General features: G+C 43.5%; 3 protein-coding genes across 3 annotated transcripts; all 3 read right to left on the reverse strand.

Moving 5' to 3' along the window:
* Nucleotides 1–3,827: 3,827 nt before the first annotated feature.
* On the reverse strand, nt 3,828–13,450 carry macc1 (MET transcriptional regulator MACC1). The gene is made up of 5 exons (XM_063199676.1): nt 13,364–13,450; nt 10,668–10,784; nt 8,422–10,472; nt 7,895–8,083; nt 3,828–4,701 (listed from the first exon to the last, which is right to left on the reverse strand). Exons 2-5 carry the CDS (start codon nt 10,780–10,782, stop codon nt 4,498–4,500), a joined length of 2,559 nt encoding a protein of 852 aa, XP_063055746.1. The 5' UTR covers nt 10,783–10,784; nt 13,364–13,450; the 3' UTR covers nt 3,828–4,497.
* Nucleotides 13,451–18,754: 5,304 nt separating this feature from the next.
* Nucleotides 18,755–20,564, reverse strand: LOC134448659 (transcription factor Sp8). The gene is made up of 2 exons (XM_063198323.1): nt 20,544–20,564; nt 18,755–20,178 (listed from the first exon to the last, which is right to left on the reverse strand). The coding sequence occupies exons 1-2, from the start codon at nt 20,562–20,564 to the stop codon at nt 18,829–18,831; spliced, it is 1,371 nt and encodes a 456-aa protein (XP_063054393.1). The 3' UTR covers nt 18,755–18,828.
* A 5,381-nt stretch (nt 20,565–25,945) lies between these two features.
* On the reverse strand, nt 25,946–27,714 carry LOC134448661 (transcription factor Sp8-like). The gene is given in 3 exon segments (XM_063198324.1): nt 25,946–26,970; nt 26,972–27,328; nt 27,694–27,714. Coding segments are annotated over 3 exon segments (1,371 nt in total). The 3' UTR covers nt 25,946–25,977.
* Between the last annotated feature and the right edge of the window lie 248 nt (nt 27,715–27,962).

Raw genomic sequence — 27,962 nt, forward strand, 5'->3', positions numbered from 1 at the left:
CCCACATAGCTAAAGGAGGACTTCCCTGATAATAAATTCACTACAAAAAAAAACCTACTGAGGTGATAAACCGTCAACAGAACACAATAGAATGTTAAAATTGTATTCCTCTATTTATAATCAATACTGCTGCGGCACACTATGTGATGTGTGTGTGCGCTTGCAGGCTTGGCCCCTCACTGCAATCCATTGACTGTTCAGTGAACGGACACTCTTCTGCCATGCCATGACCTGGATTCAGTGAAAGGCTCTCACAACAGAAGTAGTCATGTCCTATTAATCAAATTGGCCTCAGTGCCTCCAAACAGGCCCTGCATCACAAAGTAACGCTGTGCAAGTGGTGTTCTGCCCCTCTAGTGCTTTCTCCCTCAGCTATTTCATCATGGGAAATTTGAATGTGCCATTTTGAATGGCTAAATGGGTTGCTTCAAGTGTGGTGGTGAGTGTCATATATCTTTCAGCTATATGAACCACACAGTTGATACAGTGACACTGTACCTAACTATGAACATGGCATGGGTTATAGTTCAAAGGCAGAGGAATGACCATCAGAGGATTTGAGGAATTTGTGATGAAAACATACTACTTGACCTAGGCAGAAAAAATCCACCCAGCAGGTAAACGGCCAATTACATTGCGATGAATTCCATATAACCTGCCAAATTATGTTGATATAACAATTAAGATTCCTCTTACTGCATCCGGCTCATACTGTAAATAGGCATCAAACAAATATAGATTTTCGTTTTTTAAAAAGTATTTTTTTTATTGTACTGGCTCAGAATTACCATCAATAATCAATCATTTTGTTGCAGAATTGCCCATACGTTGGGGCCCACAACGAACTGTAGCTTAGGGGTCCATGGCCATCTTGATCTGGCCCTGGGGATGGGGGTATAGGTTGTTAAATGATCCAGGCCAGGGGTGCATTTCACGAAACTGTAGTGGCCCGCTACGTTACTTACTTTGTTGTTTGCAATGCAATTTCCCATTGACAGCTACCCAAGTTGCTAACTGGTTAACAACTACGCTTTCCATAAACACACCCCAGATTTGAACTGGGATACCCATGGGCAACTTGTCCATATGGTACTGAAGCGGTCATACATTAAGCACATTGCGCTCCAGTACCCCCTGACCTATAATTGCTCGGCCTGGCCAACCTCACAGACCAAGCTGTCATAACTTCAACATTTTCAAAGGGCAGTCTTAACCCACGCCTGTGCATCAAATGCCTCTGTATGTTACTGATGGAGGCTACAATCACTCACATGGTTGTTTCCTCAGAGCCAGGTACTTTGTTCTGACTTTGCTACCAGTGGGGCCAAGGACATGGCTAGTGCATCATTCCCACGTGAGAGGGTAGCCCAGGTAGCCCACCCACGACTGGGGAAGGGCTGGCTGCTGAGAGGCAGGGGAGGGCTGAACTGTTGGTGGCATCAGGCATCAGCCTGAGGAGCTCCAATTCTGAACAGCATCTTTACCAAACCCAAGTCAACCAGATTCTGGAATTGTCTATGTTTTATAGACATGCCCATTCCAATGGTGATTTGAAACTGCAATATCCAGCTGGGCCAGATTGACTTGGTCACACAAACTTCATAACGTATCACAGGAAGTATTTGTTGGGCCCAGGCTAAACTTTTCTGAAAATTAACAATCTTATAAATCCAGTAAGTATTTATATGCAACATTATGATCAGTAAAATAAACAGTCATCCAGACAGAGAAACTCAAGTCCAAAGTACATAATCTTCTCTAGCATCAGAATAATTTCTCTAACTGACTTCTCTAATAGCAAGTTGAAAGGAATGAATTTACTCCCACAAAACAGATAAGGATTAGTAGAGTACATAGTATAATAACGATTTCACTCGCTATTAACTCATGAAGTGTTTCAGTAAAACTGTGTCAGCTTAATACAAAATATATATACATCCAAGTTAGCTGTTTTGCTTATGTTTGTAGAGAATGTTGAAGTGATGACCTCTAAGCAGAATATTACAGCAGTTTTCCAATTGCAGTTGGTCAGGTATTAATGCTGTTGTAACCACTGCCCCTGGCTTAAGCTAATCTTTTCTGAAATTTGATTTTTGTGTAATGCTGGTGACAGACAAATAAACAGGCAAACAGACAGAGAAACAAACAACTTGAAAACAACACCACTAGTCACTTTGAAAACGTCAATTTTCGTCTAATTCACTTAGGAGGACATAAGAAATCACTGTTCTAATAAACAAATGTTTACCTCGGCGACTATAATGTTTAGTAGTACATACTTGTTGTAATAATGGCCTCAGTGTTTCACTTACACTGTCTATACCATTTTGATGTACAGTACATACCCTACTATACAATTCCAAGTTAGCCATTTTGCATGTGTTTTCATTGAGAGAGTGCTGAGGTGATGAAGCATTTTATTAACATCGTTTTCATAATTGTGTTGATGTGGCTGTAATAAATGGGTCAAGAGGTAGGCCTATTCCTTCTCTTGTGATCATTGGCACTGGAACCAGACTCCCACAACCACAGAAAGTACTAAGCAGCTTTACGTTGGATTTTGATTTATTGTCCACCCTCACCTGAGTTAGATTTGGCATTTCTGGCTGGATATAACACAGTACCTGCACAGCACACCAAGTACCAGCAGGGACAGATTACTGCATGGGCCTACTGGGCCCAGGGCCAGGAGCCAAGGAGCCAAGGAGCCAAGGGGGGGCCAGAGGGCCAAGTCCCCACACTACAAAAAAAAAACCCTACTTCATTATTGGTGTACAGTTTGTGTTCTCATATTGTGTTAAAATTGCAATTTTTAAATAATGTATTTTCATATTGGCCCGGGGGACAAATGCCCAAACCCTAATCGACAAGCGCACTAACATCTTTGCTGAACCCCCAAATCTTTTGGAACCTGGCGATGCCAGGGGGGGGGGGTGTTCTTGTTGTCTGGCCCAGTTGCCCAAGGAATCATAATCCGTCCCCGAGTATCAGGTAACATGGTGTCCAAATGGTGCAATTAACTTTTACATTCTAAAAGATATATTAACAAACTTGAGTCAAGCAAAGCAGATTCGCTCTCCCAGAAAGTAGCCTATAGTGGAACCTAGACACATGTCCACATCAAACTTTGACTGTCACTATATCTCTCTTTTAAAAAAAAGTAACAACAGGGTTAACTGAGGCCAACAGACAACAGGGCCAACAAATAATGCCAAAGCTTATCAGCAAGCTAGGCTTGAGCAAACATGACCAAGATGATTTCTCAAGAAGTCTAGGCCTACAAAGTGCACAGGACAACACTCATGCTGCATACTTAAAAGCTTAAGAGCTGTGAAAAGTACATCAGTGTTCAAGAGAATATTGTAGTGAGCGGTCATCTGTTTGGAAGGTGCAGGATTTAGTGCAGACTTCTAAACAAAAAGGAGAAAGTCTGCACACTTCTGGTCTTGCGTACAGTAGCTTTACTGGGACTGCAAGCTCTTGGTCTGTTAGAATTTCGTCAGGCAGAGGCATGAAGTGGGCAGATTTTTTGTTTAGAGAGAGCATTGTAAAACAATGGTAGTGGGAGGCCTAGAACCTAGGACCTAGAAATGTGGCATTTCTTCTTATTTTACATTTCTTGAACGGTTACATTTGTCTTCATATCAAATGTCACAGAAAAGTGGATTGAGACTTCAATTAATGAAATTATTGGAATATGTGTAAATCTGCTCTAGTAAGATGGCTAAGATGGCATTTCATCTTTGAACATGGAACATCTGTGGTGGAAGACCAAATGAATGGAATTATCCTCATGCACACTTTAACCGACACAAACAGCCGTGGTGTAAAATAGTGGAGAATATATTTATTTTTGTACATAAAGTGAAAAACTATATGTTGGCATTACATACTTACAACGTTGAATAAATGAATTGTCAATACAATGACAGTAACAGCATCTCAAAGCAAGTCGTAAGTGCACTGTAGTGTACCCAAGTGTTACTTTGCATTACATAACAACAATGTAACATTTTCTGGAAATGCAGAAGTGAATGTAATTGAATGGATTTGTGACACAAAGAGTTAAGATGATGAGATAACTACACAATGAAAAAACAAAGTGCCTTGAAAATTGACACAACGATACTGGCCGTATATATACATACATACATCTACAAAAAAACAGCACACTTAAGATAATGGACATTTTTCTTAGCTTCACTATACTTTATCATTCTTTTAAAAAATCATACATGGTAAAATCACACAAGGTAAAATTAGGAATATAACGCAGTGTTCAGCCAAATCAGGGCATCAGTACATTTGACGCGTGATCATGTATTTTGCAGTTTTTCAGGTGTCACGAGAATCTCTTGACCAGATTTCACATTATGACATAGGACGCTGGTGGAGCGAGAAAAAAAAGAAAAGATCTGCAATTTAGAGTAACAGGTCACTCCCAAGTACCCAGATAGTACTTCGAGCTGGTCATCTTCCCTCCATCCGTCACAGCAGCTACTGCTTTGTGAAGGCTGCTGCTCTCAAGATCTCCATGCAGTTGACTGTGATGAGGGCCCCGGTGATCTGCCTCCATTCCCGCGTCACTGGAGTCTTCATCTTGTCTAGGGCCAGGTGGAGGTCTTGGATCATGTCTCTGTAGCCTTCCCCGTACCGCAGGCTCCACAGATGGAGGAAGTCATATGCAGGTTTCCACATGGACTAAAAAACACACGAAAGAAGGTGACAAGCAGATGAAAGGTTAAAAAAATGATTTTAGTCCTGAAGTTCCATACAGTTGAGAGGTCCTGGCTAAGAGAACATTTGGTGTTGGGTGCTGGTGTGTCATCTTTGGCATCTTGTGAAATGCTGAAATTCAGAAGCTATTGTACATGTAGATAGTACATGTGGCAAAAGGTTAGTTGGGCAAGTTAAATACATGTGGCTGGGCACTGGACTGTTACACTGGTGACCTGAGCTCGATTCCAGTCCGGGTCATTTCCCGATCCTTCCCCGTTTCTCTCTCCCATCTCGTTTCCTGTCTCTCTCCCACTGTCCTCTCTGTAAAAAATATTTAAAAAATATCTACAGTCCAACTCCCTAACCATTAGACCATGGCTGGTCTCTCACAAGTGTCTTTCAGATCGGGACGATTGTGCAAGGCAGCATGGGATTTCCCAGGCTATGCCATTACTGAGATTCCACCCACATAGCTGCACTCTCGTTGTTAATCATTAGCAGCTCCCCATACATTTCACTTATCTGTATTTACTCTGCTTCCAGCGTGGTGTGCAAAAAAAAAATCATGCACCTACGCAAAGACTCACAAAAGTTAGCCTTCCAAATTTCATGATACAAACATTTAAAAGTTGTCCCATGCATCACAGTGTATTGGCAATCCATTCTAGAACATGTAGCACCCTAGACAGGTGTTGGAAAAGCCTGCTAGATGATGATTACTACCGTCATCAGGATATATTTCATCCATCTCAGGGCCTGCTTACTACTCCTGGAAGAATATTTCAGTGGTGGGATAACTTCACTGAGTGAAGAAGGAGGTATTAAAGTTATAAAAACAAAGAATGATCATATTTGAGAATTCTAAATCAACCATAACTATGTCACAGAATGTACACACAGAATGTAGAGTTATCAAAAGTTTTTTTCACGAAAAAGGTTATTCTGGTTATAAACATGAACTCAAACATGAGCTCACAGTTCCGTGAAATGGACCATTGTGGCACAAATTCTCTGGCTGTTTCACAGATTTTGCCAAAATTCAGTGACGGAAGACATGGAAATGCTTTCTGTGATGGACCCATGGAAGTGCTTTCTCTATATTCATACATTTTTATATACATTTTTAACTGACCGGAGGTGGAAAAGGTGCGTCTCAAAAGCATTTCTTTAATGAAAGGATTGTCAGTAAAGAAACGTTTCACAAAGCTTTTGTGACACCAAACACTGCCACAGATTGTGTTTTTGGGGCTTTTATTTTAGCACAAAACGTTTCATAGTTTATGAATGAAATTCATGAGTACATGTCATTAAAACCTCTTGTATTGACCGACTGGAAAAGGCTACATCACCACCGGTTTGTCAGTTTTCAAATGATAAGATTCACATACGTAGCGCTGAGGGAACATACAGAAAGCACTTCCGTGGGTCCATCATGGAAAAGACTTTCAAAAGACACAGACATTTGGTAAAGATTTTGCAAGAGGTTGAGTGAGTGTGTACTTAACCTCAGACACCACAGTCCTGAGCATGAGCCACTTGAATCACTAGTTTGTATTGGACAGTCCTGTTGATTGAATCCCTTCCTTATAGTGCATAGCTTTACTGATTGAATCACTTGCTTTTAGTGGTGTGTCTATGTGTGTGTGTGTGTGTGTGTGTGTGTGTGTGTGTGTGTGTGTGTGTGTGTGTCTGTGTGTGTCTGTGTGTGTGTGTGTCTGTGTGTGTCTGTGTGTGTCTGTGTCTGTGTGTCTGTGTGTGTGTGTGTGTGTGTGTGTGTGTGTGTGTGTGTGTGTGTGTGTGTGTGTGTGTGTGTGTGTGTGTGTGTGTGTGTGTGTGTGTGTGTGTGTGTGTGTGTGCGCGCGCGTGCACATGTGGTAATGTTTGTCTGAGAAAGAGTAGGCCATTTGCTGGAAGGTTAGGTGTCTTTATTTGTGTTTGTTTCAGAGTGTGTGTCTTTGTGTTTGTCTGGACCCACCAGGATAACCCCAATGTGTGCTCATGTGTGTAGTAGTTATACTAAATGTAAAGGTACATTTTTTATCCTTGGAAGTATAACAAGAATAAATGTTGTTTATATATAAACATAGTTCTGGAGGAAGTCTGAGAGTGATTGACAGCAGTCATTACTAGCTCCCGCCTTCGTGCAAATTTAAATCCCTTCTTCCCTCCTTCACCCGTCATGCGCGAAGGCTGTCAAAATTGTCCCACCACCTCCCCCTACTCCTCCATTCAACTAGATCACCCGAATACATTTCCCCTACACTTAAATGGGGGGGGAAAGTGGATCTCATACCGCATGAGCTCCATGTAAAGCACCCCAAGACCGAGGCCAGCTAACATGCCAAACATGCCTATTACTTATGCCTACTGCACACAAAGCACTGGAGGGCAAACTCATGAATATAAAGTTGTCTGGTTAATAACATGTTGTTAACCACCAAACAACTTTATATTATTCTTATAAGATGTAACGAACAAGACAGGCAAATTAAAGTCAATTCTGTGCGTGACCTGCAAAAGGCTATGCTTGAGTGAGCTCAGCATCCAGTGGAAGGATGGGCAACAGCACCACAAGAGCTAGATGCATGCGGGCATCTAGGGGGCTTGCATCAAACTTCACAAGAGTGAAGAATCGAGTGGCTTCAACAGATAACAACCAAATGGTTACCAGAGCAATGAAATTCCACTGAACCCATAGACACGTTTGACCCTGGGTGGCTGGGTAGAACAGCTTGCAAGTTTCTGGTTTGCTGTTATGTTAATATCGCACCATGTGCACACGTCTGTGTCAGGTGTGCCATCTCACACAAAATTTACATAAAGTACACATGGCAACACGTCATACACAAAATGCACATGAACATGCACCCATATCCTACGTCAAGCATATTCCGGGCCTTACAGTTATTCAGTTAAAGGGGAGGATTGCAATCAGAGGATTGCAGGTTCAAATCACACCCTTACCAAAACACCTTCATCCATGGCTGAACTGCCATTCAGCCGGGCACCTAACCCCACACTGCTCCAGGGCCTGTAACCAATACCCTGTACCTAAATAACTGTAAGTTGCTTTGGATAAATGCGTCAGCAAAGTGTAGTCACGTGTAATGTAATGTAATGCAATGCAATGCAATGCAATATGCAAGAGTGGACATGAGGTAGAGAGAGGACTCACCTGGGCGCTGACCTCTCCACTCTTCCCCCTGTGAGGCATCTCATAGGCTGCTATCTGGGCACTAGAAAGGCGTCCGAGCCGCTCTGCCAGTTCTCTCCACCTCACACCCAGTTCAACAGCAGTGGATAGGATCACAGTGTTCTGGATGAGATGAGCGATCAGACCCTGGGCGTCCATCTTCAACAAACCCTGAAAAAGAATGCACAGCATTTCAAACTCTGCTCAGAGTCCCGTGTTTGATTAAGTCGTTTCCCCCCCTTACCTGTGCTGCCCATTAGAATGATCATTTTCAGGAATACTTTCAAAGTAAACAGACCACTGTGATATTCACTGGAATGTCTGATAGAGTGAGCCTAGGTCAAAGATGTCAATGACTATCTGCATCTAATTTACATTTTACATTTACATGGGGAGGATCCACGTATTCATGTGAGAGAAGTGAAAATTGAAGCACATTTGGTCATGTGTTATACTACATGATTTATTGATACAAATGAACCACCACCACAACGCCACAATGAACTTACACTCATCAGTTCGTACTGAAACTTCATCCGGTGTTTGTCCGTATGGCAGTCTTCCTTCAGCTTCTCCAGCACACAGGCCACCTTCTCAGGCTCCGTCTCGGCGTGCCTTCGTATGGTCGTCTCCAACGTCTCCTCCGAGTAGCCCAGAGCTTTAGCGAAGGTCCTCCAGCTGGTGATGTGCTCCGTCACCAGCGTTTCGATGGAGGAGTACATGTAGGTCAGCTTCTTGAACGGAAGGGTCATGTTGTCCAGAAGGTTCTGCGTGGTGACCTTGATCCCGGAGAAGTCGATGACCTGTTGTCTGGTGATGAGCTTCACGTTCTTGCAGTGCACCAATCCCACTCTGCCGCGCAGGAAGCCTATATACCACTCTTTGACTTTGGACTGGCCCACAGACCTGACCTTCTCGCTTGAGAGGAGTGCCACAGTGTCGCCTTTAAAATACTCCAAGAGATACTCTACTCTTGGCTGACGTAAGACTGATTTAAGTGCCACGCCATACGATTGCACATTTACTGTGCGCTGCTGGAAAGGTGTGGTTTCTGGAACTATGTCTTCTGGAATGGTTGCCGAATGTACCGCTTCCCGTTGTTTTTCCACTCGTCTTTTGCCTTGTTTTTCGTGCCGCACAGGAGTGGCAGGGGGAGAGTTAATGGTGAAGTCCACTACCGTCTCACCCTCTAAACTCTGCAGCCGGATGTTCAAAGCAAATGGTCGCAGTTCACTCTTGCCCGATTTCAAAACTTCAAGGGGCAAATGGACAACTCGTCCTTGCCTGAGCAGATCTTGCTTTACCTCCTTGTTTTGATCCGCAGCCTTCACAACAAACTCGGCCTCAGCCACATCCGTTTTGATGCACATGTCCTTTAACTCGTCCAGACTGCATTCGTGCTTCCCCCACAACTGCAAGACGAGAGGCGGTAGGTTCTTAATGCCCCGTCTCACGTCAGAGTATGGAAGCCGGATGGGAACCTTGTTGTGACAGGAGATCAGCATGATTGCCTTGAAGGATGGATGGATGTGTTTGGGTCCATAAAAGGCCACCGTGACCTGACGGTTCAGATAGTCCCACACAGAGGTAGCAGGAGGCTGGAGCACAGACGCTTCCGCTGCCGCAACAATGTAGAGATGGGGCTTCAGATTATTCAGCTTCATCTGTAACATATTTTCCCGGATTTGACATTCACTGACCTTTTGATAGGGCCCCTCTTTCTTATGGGCAATAAATCCCACAAACGAGGTCATCACTTGACTTATCGTGTCTTTTTTCACCTCCGCCGCCACCTTCATCTCCAACAAGATGTCTCCCTTCAGGTTCAGGCTGCTCAGGCTCAGTTCCAGAAGAGGACTCACTGTGGTCACATAGTTGCTGTTGAGGCCTTTCGGGGGGTCCAGGCTGGTTTTCAGAGCGATCTCTTGAACATCCCCTGGCGAGACATTGCCCTGTGGTATGTGGACACTGATGTCCGAGTCTGGCAACTGCACTGAACCACCGCTGTGACCGATTTTGCATATGATGTGGGTGTCGGCCGCCTGGGTCTGTGCCCAACCTGGACTCTGACTCATCATGCCCAGGTCGAGGCAGGATCGCGTCAGCTGCCTGTGACTCAGCCAGGCCATCTTGTAGGCCTCACGGTCGTTCTTCAGCCATTCGAAGTCGGGGTTGAGAAAGTCTGGGCCGCCTGACGAACTGAGATTGCTGTTCTCCCTCTTGGGCTGCTTGTTCTCCAAGCCGTCCAGGATGTCGGAAGCACTCCGCCACTTTGCAGCCTGCTTGAAAGAGTTCCTTTTGGGTCGTAAAATATGACTGAAGTCATTTTCGTCTGAGGAAATACTGGCAGAGTCTTCGAGGTCACCACTAAACAGTCCCGACGGATCTTCCTTCACAATGGGTAGGTTATTGTTGGAGAGCACAATGTCATCCAAGAAAGGGTTTGAGGCTGAGAGCTCTTTCCAAAACGGGTTTGTTGCTTGTTTGTCTGGGTGTTGGACTTCTGGCTGCAGGATTGGCCATTCATGATGTTTAATCAGGTCACTGCTAATGTTGCTGCCTGAGAATAAAAGACGCAGTAAATGTTACAAAAATGACCATCTTTTAAATCAATGCTCATAATATTTAGTAACTTATGACACATTGGTACATGACACAATGCATGCATAACTACGGCGCTTTGTCTCAAAATGACATGGCTGAAAAAGGAATTAAATGTATTTGATGAAAAAATAAAAGTATAATTCAAGATTACCATAAATGTTGTTGTTTATGGTAACACCATCGTCAAGATCTATCAAGGTTCCCTCTGACCGGCTTCTCATCAGACTCCCTGTCCGATGAAATGACTTTGTTCTCGCAGCTGCCATACCTGTAATTGGAGGATAATTAACAGTTTGTCACTCTGTATTCAAGCACAAAGCTTAGTAGGTGTTGCAGTGTTGAGTCAACACTATTCTGAGGGTCCTATTCCATGTAGTGTTAAATTAAACACTTGACAGTTGAATTATGACTGTGGAAATGACACCATAAAACCAAGCTGGTTAATTCCACACTTAGGGAGTTGAACACTTTTGGAGGGTTGATAGATACATAGGTGCACTGGTGCAGTAGGCCTGTAATATTTTCAACAGTTTATTTTCAGAATTTATGCAGCTCATTCGCAAATGTAACCTTCTTCACTAATAGCCTAGCATACACAATCAAATTCTTTTCTTTTTTTAAAAGATTTGTTGTCTTTTTCAACTTTATTTGATGGGACAGTGTGAGAGGTGGACAGGAAACGAATTGGGAGAGAGACGGGAAGGGGTCGGCAAAGGACCCAGGCCGGGAATCGAACCCGGGTCAGCCGCATGGCAGGCGAGTACCCTATCGGTTGGCCACAGCAGGGCCAATCACCATCAAATTCTAAATATTCATCATGACTGGGAAAATTACATTTTTCATACATGAAAAGGTGGCTTTTCTCCATGTCCACTATTTTCAATTAACAGCAATAGACATTTTAGCTGCAAAACATGCGGTACTTTGGTCATATTAATAAATATTAGTTTATTACTTAAATATTCATGAAAAGATCAAATTTGGCAATAGGCAGCACAGTCGCAATGACAAACATAGCTGCAATATCTACTCTGGCCACAATCCTACATGGTGTACCTTTAAAATTATATCAAATGGGAGTGTGAATGCTGCTCAGAACAGTCTTGACTTAACAGTGCAAAATGTACTGTGGACACACACTTTGTGTTGTTTGTAGTGAAGGATAGCACTGAATTCAAGGGCCTTCAATCCAGAATGACATGTCAAATCATACGGTTCCAACTAATGTGGTCAAGAGAGGCCATAACAACACCAGAGTTGTGCTAATGCTGACCAAAGTAAAAGTCAAAGTGTGCTTTATTGGCAAAGGTATAGTATGCAATAGATGATTGAAATTGACACACACACACACAGAGACACACACACAGAGACACACACACAGACACACACACACACACACACAGACACACAGACACACACACACACACACACACACACACACACACACACACACACACACACACACACACACACACACACACACACACACACACACACACACACACAGTTCTATTATTGTCCATTACCTCTTGAATAGGCTATGTATAAAAACCTTCACACGCACAGCTCTTAAAAGTCCCCTAAAGATCCTTCAGTTTTCTGTGTCAGAACCCCAAAACAAACTAAACACAGGTTACTGAAAATGGCATTATCACTAATGGCAGGCGGTGTTGTGTTAATGGTGATGTTGAGAATGTGTGGAGCATAGTATTTACCATTACAGCTTTTGACAAAAGGATGCCCACCACGGTCTACTTCACAGATGCAGGATAGCCTATGTCTAAATAAGACTCGACAATAAGGCTATTCAACATTGTGGTGCAATTGTGGGGTATATTGATGAGAGAAACAGAGAGCTTCATAGGCTACAATATATGTTCGAATTGCTCACATCATCTGATTTCCACAATGGCCTGTTAGGCCATCCAACTGAATTTTGGGTAGGCTGGCTAGGCCATCAAGAAAGTTAAAGCCACTGTTGTGCGCGCGCGGCACAGGTTGGCACACTTTTACTCCACCACCTCGGTCAACATGAATCAGATTAGCAAATCATTTCTGTTGTTCCAGACAGTACGATCAGGTGCCAATTTTGGTAGCCTACTCTGGCACCACAACAGCGGTGAATTTAGGACAACGCACAATATATTGACAAAGAAAACGCAAAATAGCCTACTGTGGTTACTGAAAGGATACGGATAGGCTACCGCTGCCTAAGTACAGAGCAGAAAACAGATAACTGTATTTTGTAGGCTATGTTCTTCTTAAAAACCTGTGCTTGTCGCAAAAAAGAGTTTGATTTAACCTGGAGGCATAGCCAAAATGGTCTAGCTCTACTACTTAACTGCCGAAACGTCAAACACGCCACCGCAACACTGACATGAGTGCGTGGACCATGGCTGACAAAATGAGTAGGTACACACACACACACACACACACACTCCCAGACCACACCAAAACAGGTTAGTCTTGTCTGGCTTTCAACAAGTCCCTACAAAAAGCTACCCCTCTGAATAGGCTATTACATCGATGGGTGTCGAGTCAGCCAAGCCTATTCAAATCACCTTTCTTTAACACGCAACAAACTATCGAGTGGAGCAAAACACCTGTTCACGCGAAGGCGCAACCTGGCCAAGGGACGCTGGTTTTATTGCAAGAACACCTTTGAATTTGCCTACATCTTTAGAATGGTTTCAAATCATTTCCCATTTAGACAAGTCGGCTATAGTATTATAAACACAGACACATGGGAAAAGTCTGAGAAAATTCAGAACCCCGATATGCCTTGGCATATGTTCAGTAGACTACCATTCATAAAGATTTCATATAGGCTACTTCGTGGTGACTTACCTATGGCGACAATAGGAGATGTTTTTCACTTGTTAAATATATCCGACATAACTCCAGACACAAGGCGCGACTATTCGTTATGGTGAGGGAGTGCCAACTACAGCAGAAATGAACTGCCTTCATTTGCATATCAGCCAATGGGTTGTGGGTCTGGTAGTTCTACTGGGCATGGCTGACCATTTTTTTACTCGTAACTTCCTGCTTCAATGAAACTTCAATACCCATGACCCCGTCGCCCACTCAGCGTCGCACCACCTGAAACTTCAGGGGGCAGGTAGTTTCGGTGAGTAAGTGTGGTTTATGAATCAGTGTCGTTTTTGTCACCTTTACAATGCCTTAAAAAGTTGTGAAAGTTCTGCTGTGAAAGCCCTTTACGAGTTAGACTATATGAGTTTATGAGTCATGACCCACACATGCATTGAAACATTCAGTAGCCTAGTAACCTGTCCATTGGCACTACGATCTCTCTCTCTCTCTCTCTCTCTCTCTCTCTCTCTCTCTCTCTCTCTCTCTCTCTCTCTCTCTCTCTCTCTCTCTCTATATATATATATATATATATCCTATATATAATGAATAATATGATAATTGACATATAGCCTGTGTGTGTGTGTGTGTGTGTGTGTGTGTGTGTGTGTGTGTGTGTGTGTGTGTGTGTGTGTGTGTGTGTGTGTGTGAATTATCACTCACACAGTACTGTGTGGCCCATGCAAAGCCCATGGGTATGTATGTACAACCAATGGGATAGCCTGTAGTAGGCAATGCCGCTACCTGTAATAGTAGACCTTTTATTTAGAAAATATTGCGACCTTTAAACAATCATTTCATTTAGGCCAGAGTTGAGTGCTGTGTGCCCCGCTAGGAGAGAAGCCAGCACTGTGGAATGCAGCTAAGCACAGCTGAGGAGCTTATGGACCGTATCCACCTTTCAAGGCAGAGGATGGACCTTTACTCCAGGCTACCTGTTTCAATAGCAATAGCCAACTTTGACATCCAGCAGACAAAAATAGCAGCAGTCACCCAAGACAGAATTTAGTCACAAGTAGGCTACAATTTCATTTCGATGTCTAGTTAATAAGATTGATGTTTAATTTCCTACAATGTGTTCTTCGGCTTACTAAAGTATCATTGCATTCATATGGGCAGACAGTAGTCTATCATATTGCCCACAGCCTGCCTTGAATGCCTTTGAGTACTGACACTTTGCTTCAAGGGACTGACCTCAGCTGTTATCCGATTCTTGTTGACCATTGGAAATGGGGATGGCCTGCCCCCTGCTGGTACAAATCTGCAGTCTCAGAAAAAGAGATCTAAGCAGCCTAGATGTGCAATAATCTACTTATATGTGCTCTGCCATAGTTGGCCATAGCAATATACCCTCAAGTGATCTTCCCTTGTACTCCTTATTGCGTCCTATTTGCACAAGAAAATAATGTTTTTTCTCTTATTATTCTTGGTACATAGATTGCACAAATGCACTGCTAAGCAGATGAGGAGGCTTCAATCACATAATCTCATCATTATACTATGCATATTGCTCATTATATATATGTTTAGTAGTTATTATTTTTATGTAGGCCTATTCACATCTGCAAGTTGTCATGTAATAATGTGCACTGCATTGTCCCTGCTAAATAAACTCCAAATAAATAAATACAATTACACAAGGGATTTTGTGCTTTTAATGACGGGACAGTGAAGAAACGACAGAAAAGAAAACATAACCTCCTTGGCGTAGGTAATTAGTTGCAGAGGGAGACATTGTGTATAGATGTATGCTATGTAAACATTTGCTGGTATTTGTCATCAGAAATGTTTTGCACGATGGTAAAAACTGTGTCAGACTTGACCAAAAGAAGTGACATCATATTCCTTTTTAGACAAATTTAGCTGCTTACAAATATTTGCAGGCAGAACTGGCCTGAAAATGTTGCATGATGGTAAGAAATTGTGTCAAACGTGTCACCACAACGTGATTGTGGCACATGACCCAAACAACAGGTGCCACTTATATTCAGGTGCGCTTTATTGTCCAGAGATGCTCAAATACCAGACACAGACCAGCTACCCTTGCATGGCCAATCACAGGCAGCCTTAAATCTACATGATTAATGGGGAGCTTTTGGTCAGTGGAGGTTGTGTTGCATTGTTTATTTATTTTTTAACATCTGTTATTATTCTTTATTCCTTGAACTATTTGGCTTTGTGTGCCTTTGTTATTCATTTGACAGTAGATGACAACGGGAAGAAAGTGGGAGAGGGAGATGGGATATGGAAATGAGCCAGGCCGGCTCCAACCTGGGTCCCCATGGACATGCGAGCCCATTTGTGATCAGGACAGAAGGGACAGAAGGGACGGAAACCACGTATAGGCCTACAGTTAACATAATTCTATAGATTGGTTAGAAACAGTAGGCTATTCAGTGGTTATGTATACGTACGCTACTTTTCTTGGAAATTTCAAATTGAAGTAAAGTGATGTTATTGGACCAAAAAGTGTATGTGTGTGTGTGTGTGGGGGGGGTGTCCTTCTTCAGGCGTTCTCTTTTTATCTTGTCATTTTGTCAATGTCACACACTTATATGTTGTTGGGGCATTTTTTTTTAGCTTCGACTATGGTTCGCATTTGGTCTTGCATTGTTTCAATAAACAATCTGGATTGATTTCTGTTCAGTGTTGTATTCGGTTTTCATCTAGATGTTGTATTGATGATGGTTGCATTTGAATTCTGTGCAAAGCCTTCTCCAGCACATGCCAAATATTCTCAGTTGGTTTAAGGTCTGGACTCTGGTGGCCCACCCATGCGTCAAAATTGTGTCTTGTGCTCCCTGAACCATCTTTCAAAATTTGTGCCTTAGTTTTGGGACTTTTATGTAGGCCTGCATGTGGGATTTGGGTGCCTTGCCAAGCCATAGATGATGGTGTGTAGTCTGACCTGAATCCACATTGGCCCTACGGATTAGCGATTTGAAACGGCAAACTTGATTTCAAGAACTGCTACCCAAATAGATTATTATTGTTCCTGTCGGTGGTGGTGGTGTTGCTATTATTATCGGTGTTGGTATTGTTATTGTCAGTAGTTGGTTTAGCACAGCGTTGCGATAGGCCTCTACAATTGTACTTTTTATTGTGGGTTTCGCTTGGAAACCTTGCTTATAATCCTAAACCCTGCGTCTACTTGCGTGCATCTTTTCAACACGCGAGGGCGCAATGAGTGTTCTTCACAAAGGTGCGGCTGTGCCTGAGAGAAAATAGAGAGAGTGGCGACAAAAGCTGCAAACCTCCTCGAAAGTAAATAACCTAACTGATTTTAACCATGCATCTCGCTTTGATTATTATTATTATTATTATAATCTGGTTTGAGTAGCTAGAACTACTCCATAACTAATCCATACAGATATGCAGCCTTTGCTTGCATATCAAGTGAGATTGAACAATGTTTTAATTTTTTTTAAAACAACTCTGTTGAAGTTTTGACTTTTCCTGTCAGTTCTACTCCATTATAATAAGCACATTTTCAACAAAACTATTGTAGGCCTACTTCGATTGGGCTCTTTTAAAAGTCGCCTGTGGCTTCAACATAGGCCTACACGTGGAGGATTTGAACCTTCATAAGCCTACATTTTTCAGTATTAATTCAACAACATGGCCCCACTCAGTTAAATGTGAAATTCAACTCTTCGAGTGTTTAATTAGTCTAACACTTAGCCTATGGTTATATTTAATAAAGCATATGGCTTCACCATACCAATTCAACACTCAGAGTAAAATGTAGTCTAACACCGAAATCGAGTGGGAGCATGTGCTCAGAATATGTTGAATTGATACAGCAACGAAGTAAGTTCAAATCGTCCTGTATAATGTAGAGCTACAATTTAGGCTGGTAATTAAGTTATTGTCTGCGCCTGTTGCCCAAAACACCACCAAGTTCAAATGGTTGCACTGTGCTCAAATAAGGCATCATATGTCCATACTTTTCAATAGATTTCATTAGGATAAGTGTGCTGTAGGAGGCCTTGGAATGGAAACCCCGCTGAAACGCATCATACACAGTTCATTCCTCCTCCCCCCAAATCATTCGTAATAATAAAAAAAATACTGTGTCGTTAAATGTGTGATACCATAGGGCCTACTTCTCTGACTTCAATATCTCTAATTTCTTGTGTCTGAATGTACTGAATTAAGACTGTGTTTATCCTCATAAACTTTATTTGGAGTTAAACTGGACACTTTCTAAGGGCATTAATATAGGCATATAGGCTACATTTCTCCATTTTAATTTACAAGATCCATAGCCTAAAATAACATTTGTTAAATACGATGATGTATGATTTTCCATTTAATCTGTTGTGGGTTGCCTACCATGTTGAAGCCTTATATCATATGGCTGCCTAAAAATAGTGCGCATCAGATACCAGCTACATATAGCCTGATAAACCAGCCTTTTGCTGTTCATGTTAAGCTTTCGTCCATTGCCTACGTTTTAATAAAATTCATTGAGTCCAGATTTCGTCTCCATTTTCATTTTATTGATGGCTGAATTTGAGCCCAAATCTAGGAATGTATTATGGTGAAATTAATACTCACTTTACAAATATGTACATGCTTAAATATAAACGCAATGAATCACCAAACATTTCAACATTTGTATTTCTAAAATATAACCAGTAAATTCAAAGTGCCTGTTCATTACACTTCAGAAAACGAGGCTGCTTTTTCCATAAATACAACTCCAGCAGTATTGGCAAATGTAGGCCTATCACGAATGACAAAATAAAACGAAAACAAAACAAATTTCACGTCAATGACGTTTGAGTTATTTACTAGAAGAAATGTACACCTAAAGCCTCATTTTGCTTAAAAAAAAAAAAAAGTTTCTCCTGGACAAAAGTCACATTTATTTTACCTCCGCGTAACGACTCGCTAAACTATTGCATTATTACATACACTTCAATTCCTTTTTATACAAACTTGGATCAGATTCTGGTATTATAACACAGATATATTTCTCTTAAATCTTAAACATAAGAGAGCAAACGACGAAATGAAAACTACAAAAGAACACACAACTTCTTACAAATTGCCCTGGTAAAGGCACACGTTCGTCGTAAGCAGTGTCGCTCTATAAAGTGCCAGTTTGATGTTAAGAAAACATGTTCGTGAAATACTGCAGTTCTAATCACTTTATGAACTTTGAAAGAGTTTTCTGACCAATTGGTAGAGATTTATCCTCAAACCAAACCGTGTTCAGGCCACACGTTAATATTCATTTGCGTGCGTAATTGTTTTAGACAGTGCTTACTTGTCTTTAATTTAGAGACACATTTGGCAGCTCCTAAACCTTAATCAGTCTTATCTCTAGACAAACATAGTGCATCCTGCGTGTGGCCCAAACAGAGTGCATCCGAATAGTTCATGGAACATGTTAAAGCAATGTATTGTCACATGTTTCCTGCGTAAAATCTAATTTAGTCCAAAGAGTTGCTAAGAGCGCGTATGCTTGTTGTAGGACCGGAATCACGAGGCGACAGTAGGTCAGGCGTATGACATGGAGGGCTTCCCGGGGTGCTGTGCTCGCTGTCAGTGTCACTTCCCCGTTTGCCCCCACTGCCACCCGAACCAGATCCCACAGAACCGCCCGCACTGTGCGTTTTGACGTGTTTACTTAAATGGTCGCTTCGCATGAAGCGCTTATTGCAAACGGGACAGGCAAATCGTTTTTCTCCAGTGTGTGTCCGCAAGTGTCGCTGAAGTTCATCTGACCTCGTAAACCTCTTTCCACAGAACAACCAATTACAAACAAACGGCCTCTCCCCTGTATGCCATCGCAAATGCGCCTTCAGGTGAGAAGTTTTACCGTACACTTTCCCACACCCGGGTATGTGACAGCTGTGAAGTCCTTTTCGTCGTAGGCTCGCTCCCGCTGGACCCAACCTCTCCGCCTCCTGACAGTTGGGGCAGTCACAGGTGGCCCTCCCCGAGTATCGTCGCGCAGAGGAACGAGGGGATCCCGCTAAGGAAGCCGCTGCGCCTCCAGGCAACACGGTGCCACCTGTAGCGCCTAGTGGAGACGGACTTGAGTCGGGATAAGAGGAAAGCACTGGTTTGAAGCCATCCATCAGATGTTGACTGGTGGTCAGGAGATGAGGAGAAGGACTGCTGCTGAACGCTGAATGACTCAAGCTGGAGTAGTCCGAATTATAACCTCCTAGAGGGGAATGAAGTGACGTTTGAAGTCCCCCTGAATGCAAGGAAGGCTGTAACGTGGTCCCGTTTGGATTCTGGACGTCAATCCATCCTGCTCCAACATCCCACCACGTAGAGCCGCCGGTAGTGCCCACGTCCCCAGTCTGAATCCCCGGGTGGGGCGACTTGAACCACGACTCGTACGGGTGCGTAACGCTCATTCTCGGGTAAATACTTTGTAAACTGTCCACTGAGGTGTGCACTTTGGAAATGAACACAGGCTGGTGACTGGCCTCTTGTGAGCTATTTGAAACTGTCGCCTGGAAAACGGAATAGTCGTTTCCAAAATGCGAATTTGTAGGAGTACCAGGTGTTAAGGAAAAAGCACTTGATCCACCTGAACTGTTGCTTCCGAATGATTCCGACAGTCCCGATCCGTTGCGAGAAACTCCAAACGAAGATAAACCACCACCCAAATTGCAACTGGCTGTGGGTCGTTTCCAAGGATGAAAGCCTTTCCCGAACACAGCAGGGTTATCTGATATCGAAGAAGGTGACGGGCTTGGAGTCCCAATCTTGTTGCACGTCGCAGCCAACATGGCCAAGGGAGTCGATCCTAATCTCGGCTCCTCCTGGAAATAAAACGCAAAAGATGCAAAATGGTTAAGAGTTGAGTTGCTGTGAATCGCAAGAAACGAATAGTTATTTAACAGTCTTAGGACATACGTATTCCTACCTGCAGATCGAATGCAACTAGGCTAGCCCGCGGGCGAAAACTAAACTCTCAAAGTTTATGGCGAACCTGTGCTTTCTCCTCGCTCGAAAACACTTCAATGAAACTTTCTGGCGTGGTGATGTTGCGTTGCGCGCTTCGGTCAAGAGACTGTCTACGTTAAAGCATTATCAACCTGCCTCATTCTCCCCGGGGTGAGTTTAATCCCCCCGAGTGGATAATAAAGGCACTAATTAAACCCAGCAAGAAACTCCTTAGACTCACCCCGAGAAGTGAAGTTGCCATCACAAAAAAACCTGCCTTCAGTTGAGGTTCTTTTTATATTTATCAATCAGAGCACTGTTTTTTTAAAAGAGGTATGCCACACAATGATGAGATACGCCCATCTCAGCACAATTGTAGGTCCTCGCTGGCTTTGAAGGACCGATGCTACAGTCGACCAATCACAGAGAGCGGTGCTCTTCCTCTGGACTTTGAAGTGCGTCTGCCTCATAGGACACCAATCAAGATCTCGGGAGCTGCAATTGGCCGCAACCATAAGGTCAGTGGTGGAGCTTTTTCAACCATCGACTTTCGGCATCTCCTCCCCTGCGAGCTCCCCCTACTTTTACCCTTTTTTTAAGTTAAAGTTTCCCCTAAAACATGACCAGCATGGCGCAGAAAATGCTGCTTATCGGAACACGTGGGTTACTTACATCTGACACTAAGTTATCCACTTAATCGAAGTTTTACTTTTGACAAGTTTACAAAACGTTATAGCAACAGCAACTGTTTTGTCGTGGAAAGTGTACTAGCAGCAAACTGAAAACTAACTGGAACAGTCGCGCGCGCTTGTGTGTGTGAGAGAGTGTGAGAGAGAGATAGAGAGGGGGGGGCGTAGGCTACTACATGCGTGCGTGGGAGGTTTCTTAACTCCAAACTTACAGGCCATATTCACAGAATCACCATAAGTCATCCGAAGAAAGAAACGAGTTCTCTCTCTCTCTCTCTCTCTCTCTCTCTCTCTCTCTCTCTCTCTCTCTCTCTCTCTCTCTCTCTCTCTCTCTCTCTCTCTCTCTCTCTCTCTCTCACACACACACACGCACGTATGCACGCACGTACGCACACACACACACACACACACACACACACACACACTTCAATTTGTACAGTCATTCCATTTGAATGACCGCTTTTATCATTAAAATCATGGGCGACATTCGTTTGGTGTCGATTTTCATTCACCATAATTTGCCAGTATAGAGACGTTAATTTAGACTGAGCGTAACATCAACCAGGCCTGGGCTATATCTAACGTTTGAGATTTATTTATCAGTTAAACCATAGTTTGCAAACTATTCACTCGTTTAAAGAAAGGAGAAGCTCTGCCAAATCTATAGGCTACCAAGCACGCATACCATATTTTTTGGGGGGAAAAGATAAACTAAGTGTAGATAAAACACATGTTGTAAAGTTTCACTCACTTAATTGCCGTTACCATACAACCCAATTAATTGCCGTTATCATACAACCCATACCATAGACTAATGTATCCTCTTAGACGTCACCGAATGTGTGTTGTGACAAAACTGATGCAACATCATGGGTAGCTAACATATAGCCTACAAACAAGGAAACCTTTACGTAAGGACTTTTTAAACGGGTATGTAATTAATAGACAGTGTATACTGGAACGAATGCAGCAAAAAAGCCGTCCTTACCGTTTGTGTGCAAGTATCTTTTAAATAGTTATGTTCGTGGGACTTGTGCGTCCATCGTCATCATTTCTGTCGCCGCGTACGGAGGCAGCTGGAGCGCGCGGACGAACGCCAAGGGACTCCTTTTCATTGTGACCAGTGACCTAGCCTACTCACTGCCTCGAACATAAGCCTACTTACTGTAGGCTTGAAACTTCTGTTGTAATTTCCCAAATGTCCATGCTGCTGTACCCTTTTCCTTGCAAGCAGCACAGTCACATGTAACAAGTTGAAAATATGTTGTGGCTCTGCTGAATGCTGTGTGTTAATTTCTGTTTGTCAAACTCAGTTATTCAGTGATTCCACCACATAGGACCTGCTATCCTGAGTGGATTAAGTTTAAAACTGTTTAGCTTGTTTGAGGTTTACGCACAAGGTTTAAGTCGCGGGGCCATGCGTAAAAACATGTATTTTTTGAAGTTTTCGTATACACAATGATTGACTATGTAGTTTACAGCATATTTGAGTGCCTGGTGTATTAGAGATGTAACCTAATTTCCGCTGTGTGTGGTAGGTAGTACCCCAAAACAGCGGTATAGTAATGTTGCTGTGGGCTAACAGGCCTATACGAATTTTGGAAGTTTAACAATTATTTCATATTGACACGACCACCACATAGGCTAGTTCATATTGAGTAAGTGCACCAGTTGTGAAAGTGCTGTTTGAACTAATTTCAGAAATAAAGGCAAGGTGCTGCTGCACTAATCATTTATTTATTCATTTATACAAGTACCCCTTTTACATTACTTCTCCACGGTATATGGAGGAGTTGAGGCAGAATGCGGTGAAGCAGAGAGGGAGTATGTGTGGTGGTGGAGGAGGAGACGTGTGTGTGTGTGTGTGTGTGTGTGTGTGTGTGTGTGTGTGTGTGTGTGTGTGTGTGTGTGTGTGTGTGTGTGTGGGTGTGTGTGTGTGTGTGTGTGTGTGTGTGTTATGGAGAAGCAGGAGGAGATGTGTTATGGAGGACAAGGAGCTTTTATGCAGGACCTGAAGCAGGGTGCTCTGTGTGATGGAGCAGGGTAGGGCATATGTGGAGGAGAGCAGGAGGAGACGTGTATGGAGGAGAAGGAGGTTGTGTCGTGTGGTCAGAGCCAGAGCCAGAGCCAGAGCCAGAGCAGGAGGTGTTGTGTGGTGGAACAGGACAGGAGGCCGTATGTGGGGAGAGCAGATGTCCGCCTGCTCCCTTAGCTGCCAAGTGCATCCGGAGGAGAGAGAGAGAGAGAGAGAGAGAGAGAGAGAGAGAGAGAGAGAGAGAGAGAGAGAGAAGGAGAGGAGAGGAGAGTGGTGTCCACACCGTGACACGGGTCCAAATGGTGTGACAAAAGGCTGGGATGTGCAGGAAGCCTCTCTCTCCGGCTGGGTGAGCCTCACTGAGGGTCCCGCGCGCCCACTGCCAACCAGCGAGCCCCCACTATCACCACACCGCACCACACACCACACCATTCTCACACACATACGCTCTCTCTCTCTCTCTCTCTCTCTCTCTATCTCTCTCTCTCTCTCTCTCTCTCTCTCTCTATCTCTCTCTCTCTCTCTCCACACACTTACAACAAACAGCAAACATGGGAAACACAGATCTTTGCTTGTGTGTGTGTGTGTGTGTGTGTGTGTGTGTGTGTGTGTGTGTGTGTGTGTGTGTGTGTGTGTGTGTGTGTGTGTGTGTGTGTGTGTGTACATTGATACAGTGCTTTAAAGTGAGTAAAGTAGACCTAAGTTTAGTGAGTAATGTGCAGTAATGCACAGTAAGTGAGTGATATAGCTTTTTCATTCACCTGATCACCTCTGCCATTCACAGTCCCTTTATTTATTCATTTGAAGCATTCTTTCCTGAAAACAAAATAAATACTAGGCTATAGTCTGTCAGATTTGAATTCTTTTAGTGCATCAAGGGACATAGTAACAAGCTCACCCTAAACAGTTTAGAGTCTAAGTCATCATACGTATAGAGTCAAACAAAGCCAGAGAGGTTAAGCGAACTAAGAAGCTAAAGCTATAGCTGGTCAGTAATCATTGCTCCATAAATCTGTAGCCTCTTCCTGTAGAGTACCCCGCCGACGAGTCTATTCACTCACTTGCTGAAAACACTCAACTACACAACAACATGGCTGTGGCACAGAGCGTCTTAAGTGTCATTACAATTTTGATGACAATAAGGTTGTAACAAGAGGCTCTGCACAAAGGGGTCGACAGACATTTCACTTTATCTTGCATTTTGTAAACGTTTAATATGAAATCATTGCCAGAATGGAAGGTGTTTCGTGTCCTGGTGGTCATTATCCCTTATTTTGGCCAATCACATTAAATCGAGTTAACCAACATCTTAGACACACATCAGTGTTTGTGTGTCACTCGGTGTTGTGGGAGGCACTTGTTCTTAACATAATTGTTAGTTATTACTTGAACTGCTGTGTGGTTAGTGCGACACACAGACCAAATCACTTGTGTTTTGCCACCGATGCGTGAAATGCACATGTCAAACTTGATACACTTTCCCAGTGATGGAACAGACCACGCAACGAGCCGCTCCGCATGGTGGTAGATTAAAGGGGGCTGGGTGGGGTCCTTGGGGGGGGGGGGGGGGGGGGGGGGGGGGTCACAGATAACCTTTTGGTGGGTGTTGCTTGGGTGAAGGTGGTTGGGGGGGGGGGGGGGGGGGGAAAGTGGCAAAGACACAGGTGTGTAGTGGGCTACAGCTGAAGGAAAGCATTCAGGCAGAAATAACAATATAAATGTCTGGGATATAAACTGGTTAGTTAGTCTATTTGACTGGCCTAACCTCTGAGTCTTTGTCAAGGATTGATCAGACAGCTGCGTGTGTGTGTGTGTGTGTGTGTGTGTGTGTGTGTGTGTGTGTGAGGGAGATGGGTGGGTGGGTGAATGTAAATGTCTCCCTTGCCACACAAATAAATGGGGCTCTCCTTTCTCTCATCCTCCATACCCTTATTATATGTTCCTGTTAAGCGTTCGTCCATTGCCTACGTTTTAATAAAATTCATTGAGTCCAGATTTCGTCTCCATTTTCATTTTATTGATGGCTGAATTTGAGCCCAAATCTAGGAATGTATTATGGTGAAATTAATACTCACTTTACAAATATGTACATGCTTAAATATAAACGCAATGAATCACCAAACATTTTCAACATTTGTATTTCTAAAATATAACCAGTAAATTCAAAGTGCCTGTTCATTACACTTCAGAAAACGAGGCTTCTTTTTCCATAAATACAACTCCAGCAGTATTGGCAAATGTAGGCCTATCACGAATGACAAAATAAAACGAAAACAAAACAAATTTCACGTCAATGACGTTTGAGTTATTTACTAGAAGAAATGTACACCTAAAGCCTCATTTTGCTTAAAAAAAAGTTTCTCCTGGACAAATGTCACATTTATTTTACCTCCGCGTAACGACTCGCTAAACTATTGCATTATTACATACACTTCAATTCCTTTTTATACAAACTTGGATCAGATTCTGGTATTATAACACAGATATATTTCTCTTAAATCTTAAACATAAGAGAGCAAATGACGAAATGAAAACTACAAAAGAACACACAACTTCTTACAAATTGCCCTGGTAAAGGCACACGTTCGTCGTAAGCAGTGTCGCTCTATAAAGTGCCAGTTTGATGTTAAGAAAACATGTTCGTGAAATACTGCAGTTCTAATCGCTTTATGAACTTTAAAAGAGTTTTCTGACCAATTGGTAGAGATTTATCCTCAAACCAAACCGTGTTCAGGCCACACGTTAATATTCATTTGCGTGCGTAATTGTTTTAGACAGTGCTTACTTGTCTTTAATTTAGAGACACATTTGGCAGCTCCTAAACCTTAATCAGTCTTATCTCTAGACAAACATAGTGCATCCTGCGTGTGGCCCAAACAGAGTGCATCCGAATAGTTCATGGAACATGTTAAAGCAATGTATTGTCACATGTTTCCTGCGTAAAATCTAATTTAGTCCAAAGAGTTGCTAAGAGCGCGTATGCTTGTTGTAGGACCGGAATCACGAGGCGACAGTAGGTCAGGCGTATGACATGGAGGGCTTCCCGGGGTGCTGTGCTCGCTGTCAGTGTCACTTCCCCGTTTACCCCCACTGCCACCCGAACCAGATCCCACAGAACCGCCCGCACTGTGCGTTTTGACGTGTTTACTTAAATGGTCGCTTCGCATGAAGCGCTTATTGCAAACGGGACAGGCAAATCGTTTTTCTCCAGTGTGTGTCCGCAAGTGTCGCTGAAGTTCATCTGACCTCGTAAACCTCTTTCCACAGAACAACCAATTACAAACAAACGGCCTCTCCCCGGTATGCCATCGCAAATGCGCCTTCAGGTGAGAAGTTTTACCGTACACTTTCCCACACCCGGGTATGTGACAGCTGTGAAGTCCTTTTCGTCGTAGGCTCGCTCCAGCTGGACCCAACCTCTCCGCCTCCTGACAGTTGGGGCAGTCACAGGTGGCCCTCCCCGAGTATCGTCGCGCAGAGGAACGAGGGGATCCCGCTAAGGAAGCCGCTGCGCCTCCAGGCAACACGGTGCCACCTGTAGCGCCTAGTGGAGACGGACTTGAGTCGGGATAAGAGGAAAGCACTGGTTTGAAGCCATCCATCAGATGTTGACTGGTGGTCAGGAGATGAGGAGAAGGACTGCTGCTGAACGCTGAATGACTCAAGCTGGAGTAGTCCGAATTATAACCTCCAAGAGGGGAATGAAGTGACGTTTGAAGTCCCCCTGAATGCAAGGAAGGCTGTAACGTGGTCCCGTTTGGATTCTGGACGTCAATCCATCCTGCTCCAACATCCCACCACGTAGAGCCGCCGGTAGTGCCCACGTCCCCAGTCTGAATCCCCGGGTGGGGCGACTTGAACCACGACTCGTACGGGTGCGTAACGCTCATTCTCGGGTAAATACTTTGTAAACTGTCCACTGAGGTGTGCACTTTGGAAATGAAACACAGGCTGGTGACTGGCCTCTTGTGAGCTATTTGAAACTGTCGCCTGGAAAACGGAATAGTCGTTTCCAAAATGCGAATTTGTAGGAGTACCAGGTGTTAAGGAAAAAGCACTTGAGCCACCTGAACTGTTGCTTCCGAATGATTCCGACAGTCCCGATCCGTTGCGAGAAACTCCAAACGAAGATAAACCACCACCCAAATTGCAACTGGCTGTGGGTCGTTTCCAAGGATGAAAGCCTTTCCCGAACACAGCAGGGTTATCTGATATCGAAGAAGGTGACGGGCTTGGAGTCCCAATCTTGTTGCACGTCGCAGCCAACATGGCCAAGGGAGTCGATCCTAATCTCGGCTCCTCCTGGAAATAAAACGCAAAAGATGCAAAATGGTTAAGAGTTGAGTTGCCGTGAATCGCAAGAAACGAATAGTTATTTAACAGTCTTAGGACATAAGTATTCCTACCTGCAGATCGAATGCAACTAGGCTAGCCCGCGGGCGAAAACTAAACTCTCAAAGTTTATGGCGAACCTGTGCTTTCTCCTCGCTCGAAAAAACTTCAATGAAACTTTCTGGCGTGGTGATGTTGCGTTGCGCGCTTCGGTCAAGAGACTGTCTACGTTAAAGCATTATCAACCTGCCTCATTCTCCCCGGGGTGAGTTTAATCCCCCCGAGTGGATAATAAAGGCACTAATTAAACCCAGCAAGAAACTCCTTAGACTCACCCCGAGAAGTGAAGTTGCCATCACAAAAAAACCTGCCTTCAGTTGAGGTTCTTTTTATATTTATCAATCAGAGCACTGTTTTTTTAAAAGAGGTATGCCACACAATGATGAGATACGCCCATCTCAGCACAATTGTAGGTCCTCGCTGGCTTTGAAGGACCGATGCTACAGTCAACCAATCACAGAGAGCGGTGCTCTTCCTCTGGACTTTGAAGTGCGCCTGCCTCATAGGACACCAATCAAGATCTCGGGAGCTGCAATTGGCCGCA

The sequence above is a fragment of the Engraulis encrasicolus genome, chromosome 5, assembly GCF_034702125.1.
Source record: "Engraulis encrasicolus isolate BLACKSEA-1 chromosome 5, IST_EnEncr_1.0, whole genome shotgun sequence".
Lineage (NCBI taxonomy): Eukaryota > Metazoa > Chordata > Actinopteri > Clupeiformes > Engraulidae > Engraulis > Engraulis encrasicolus.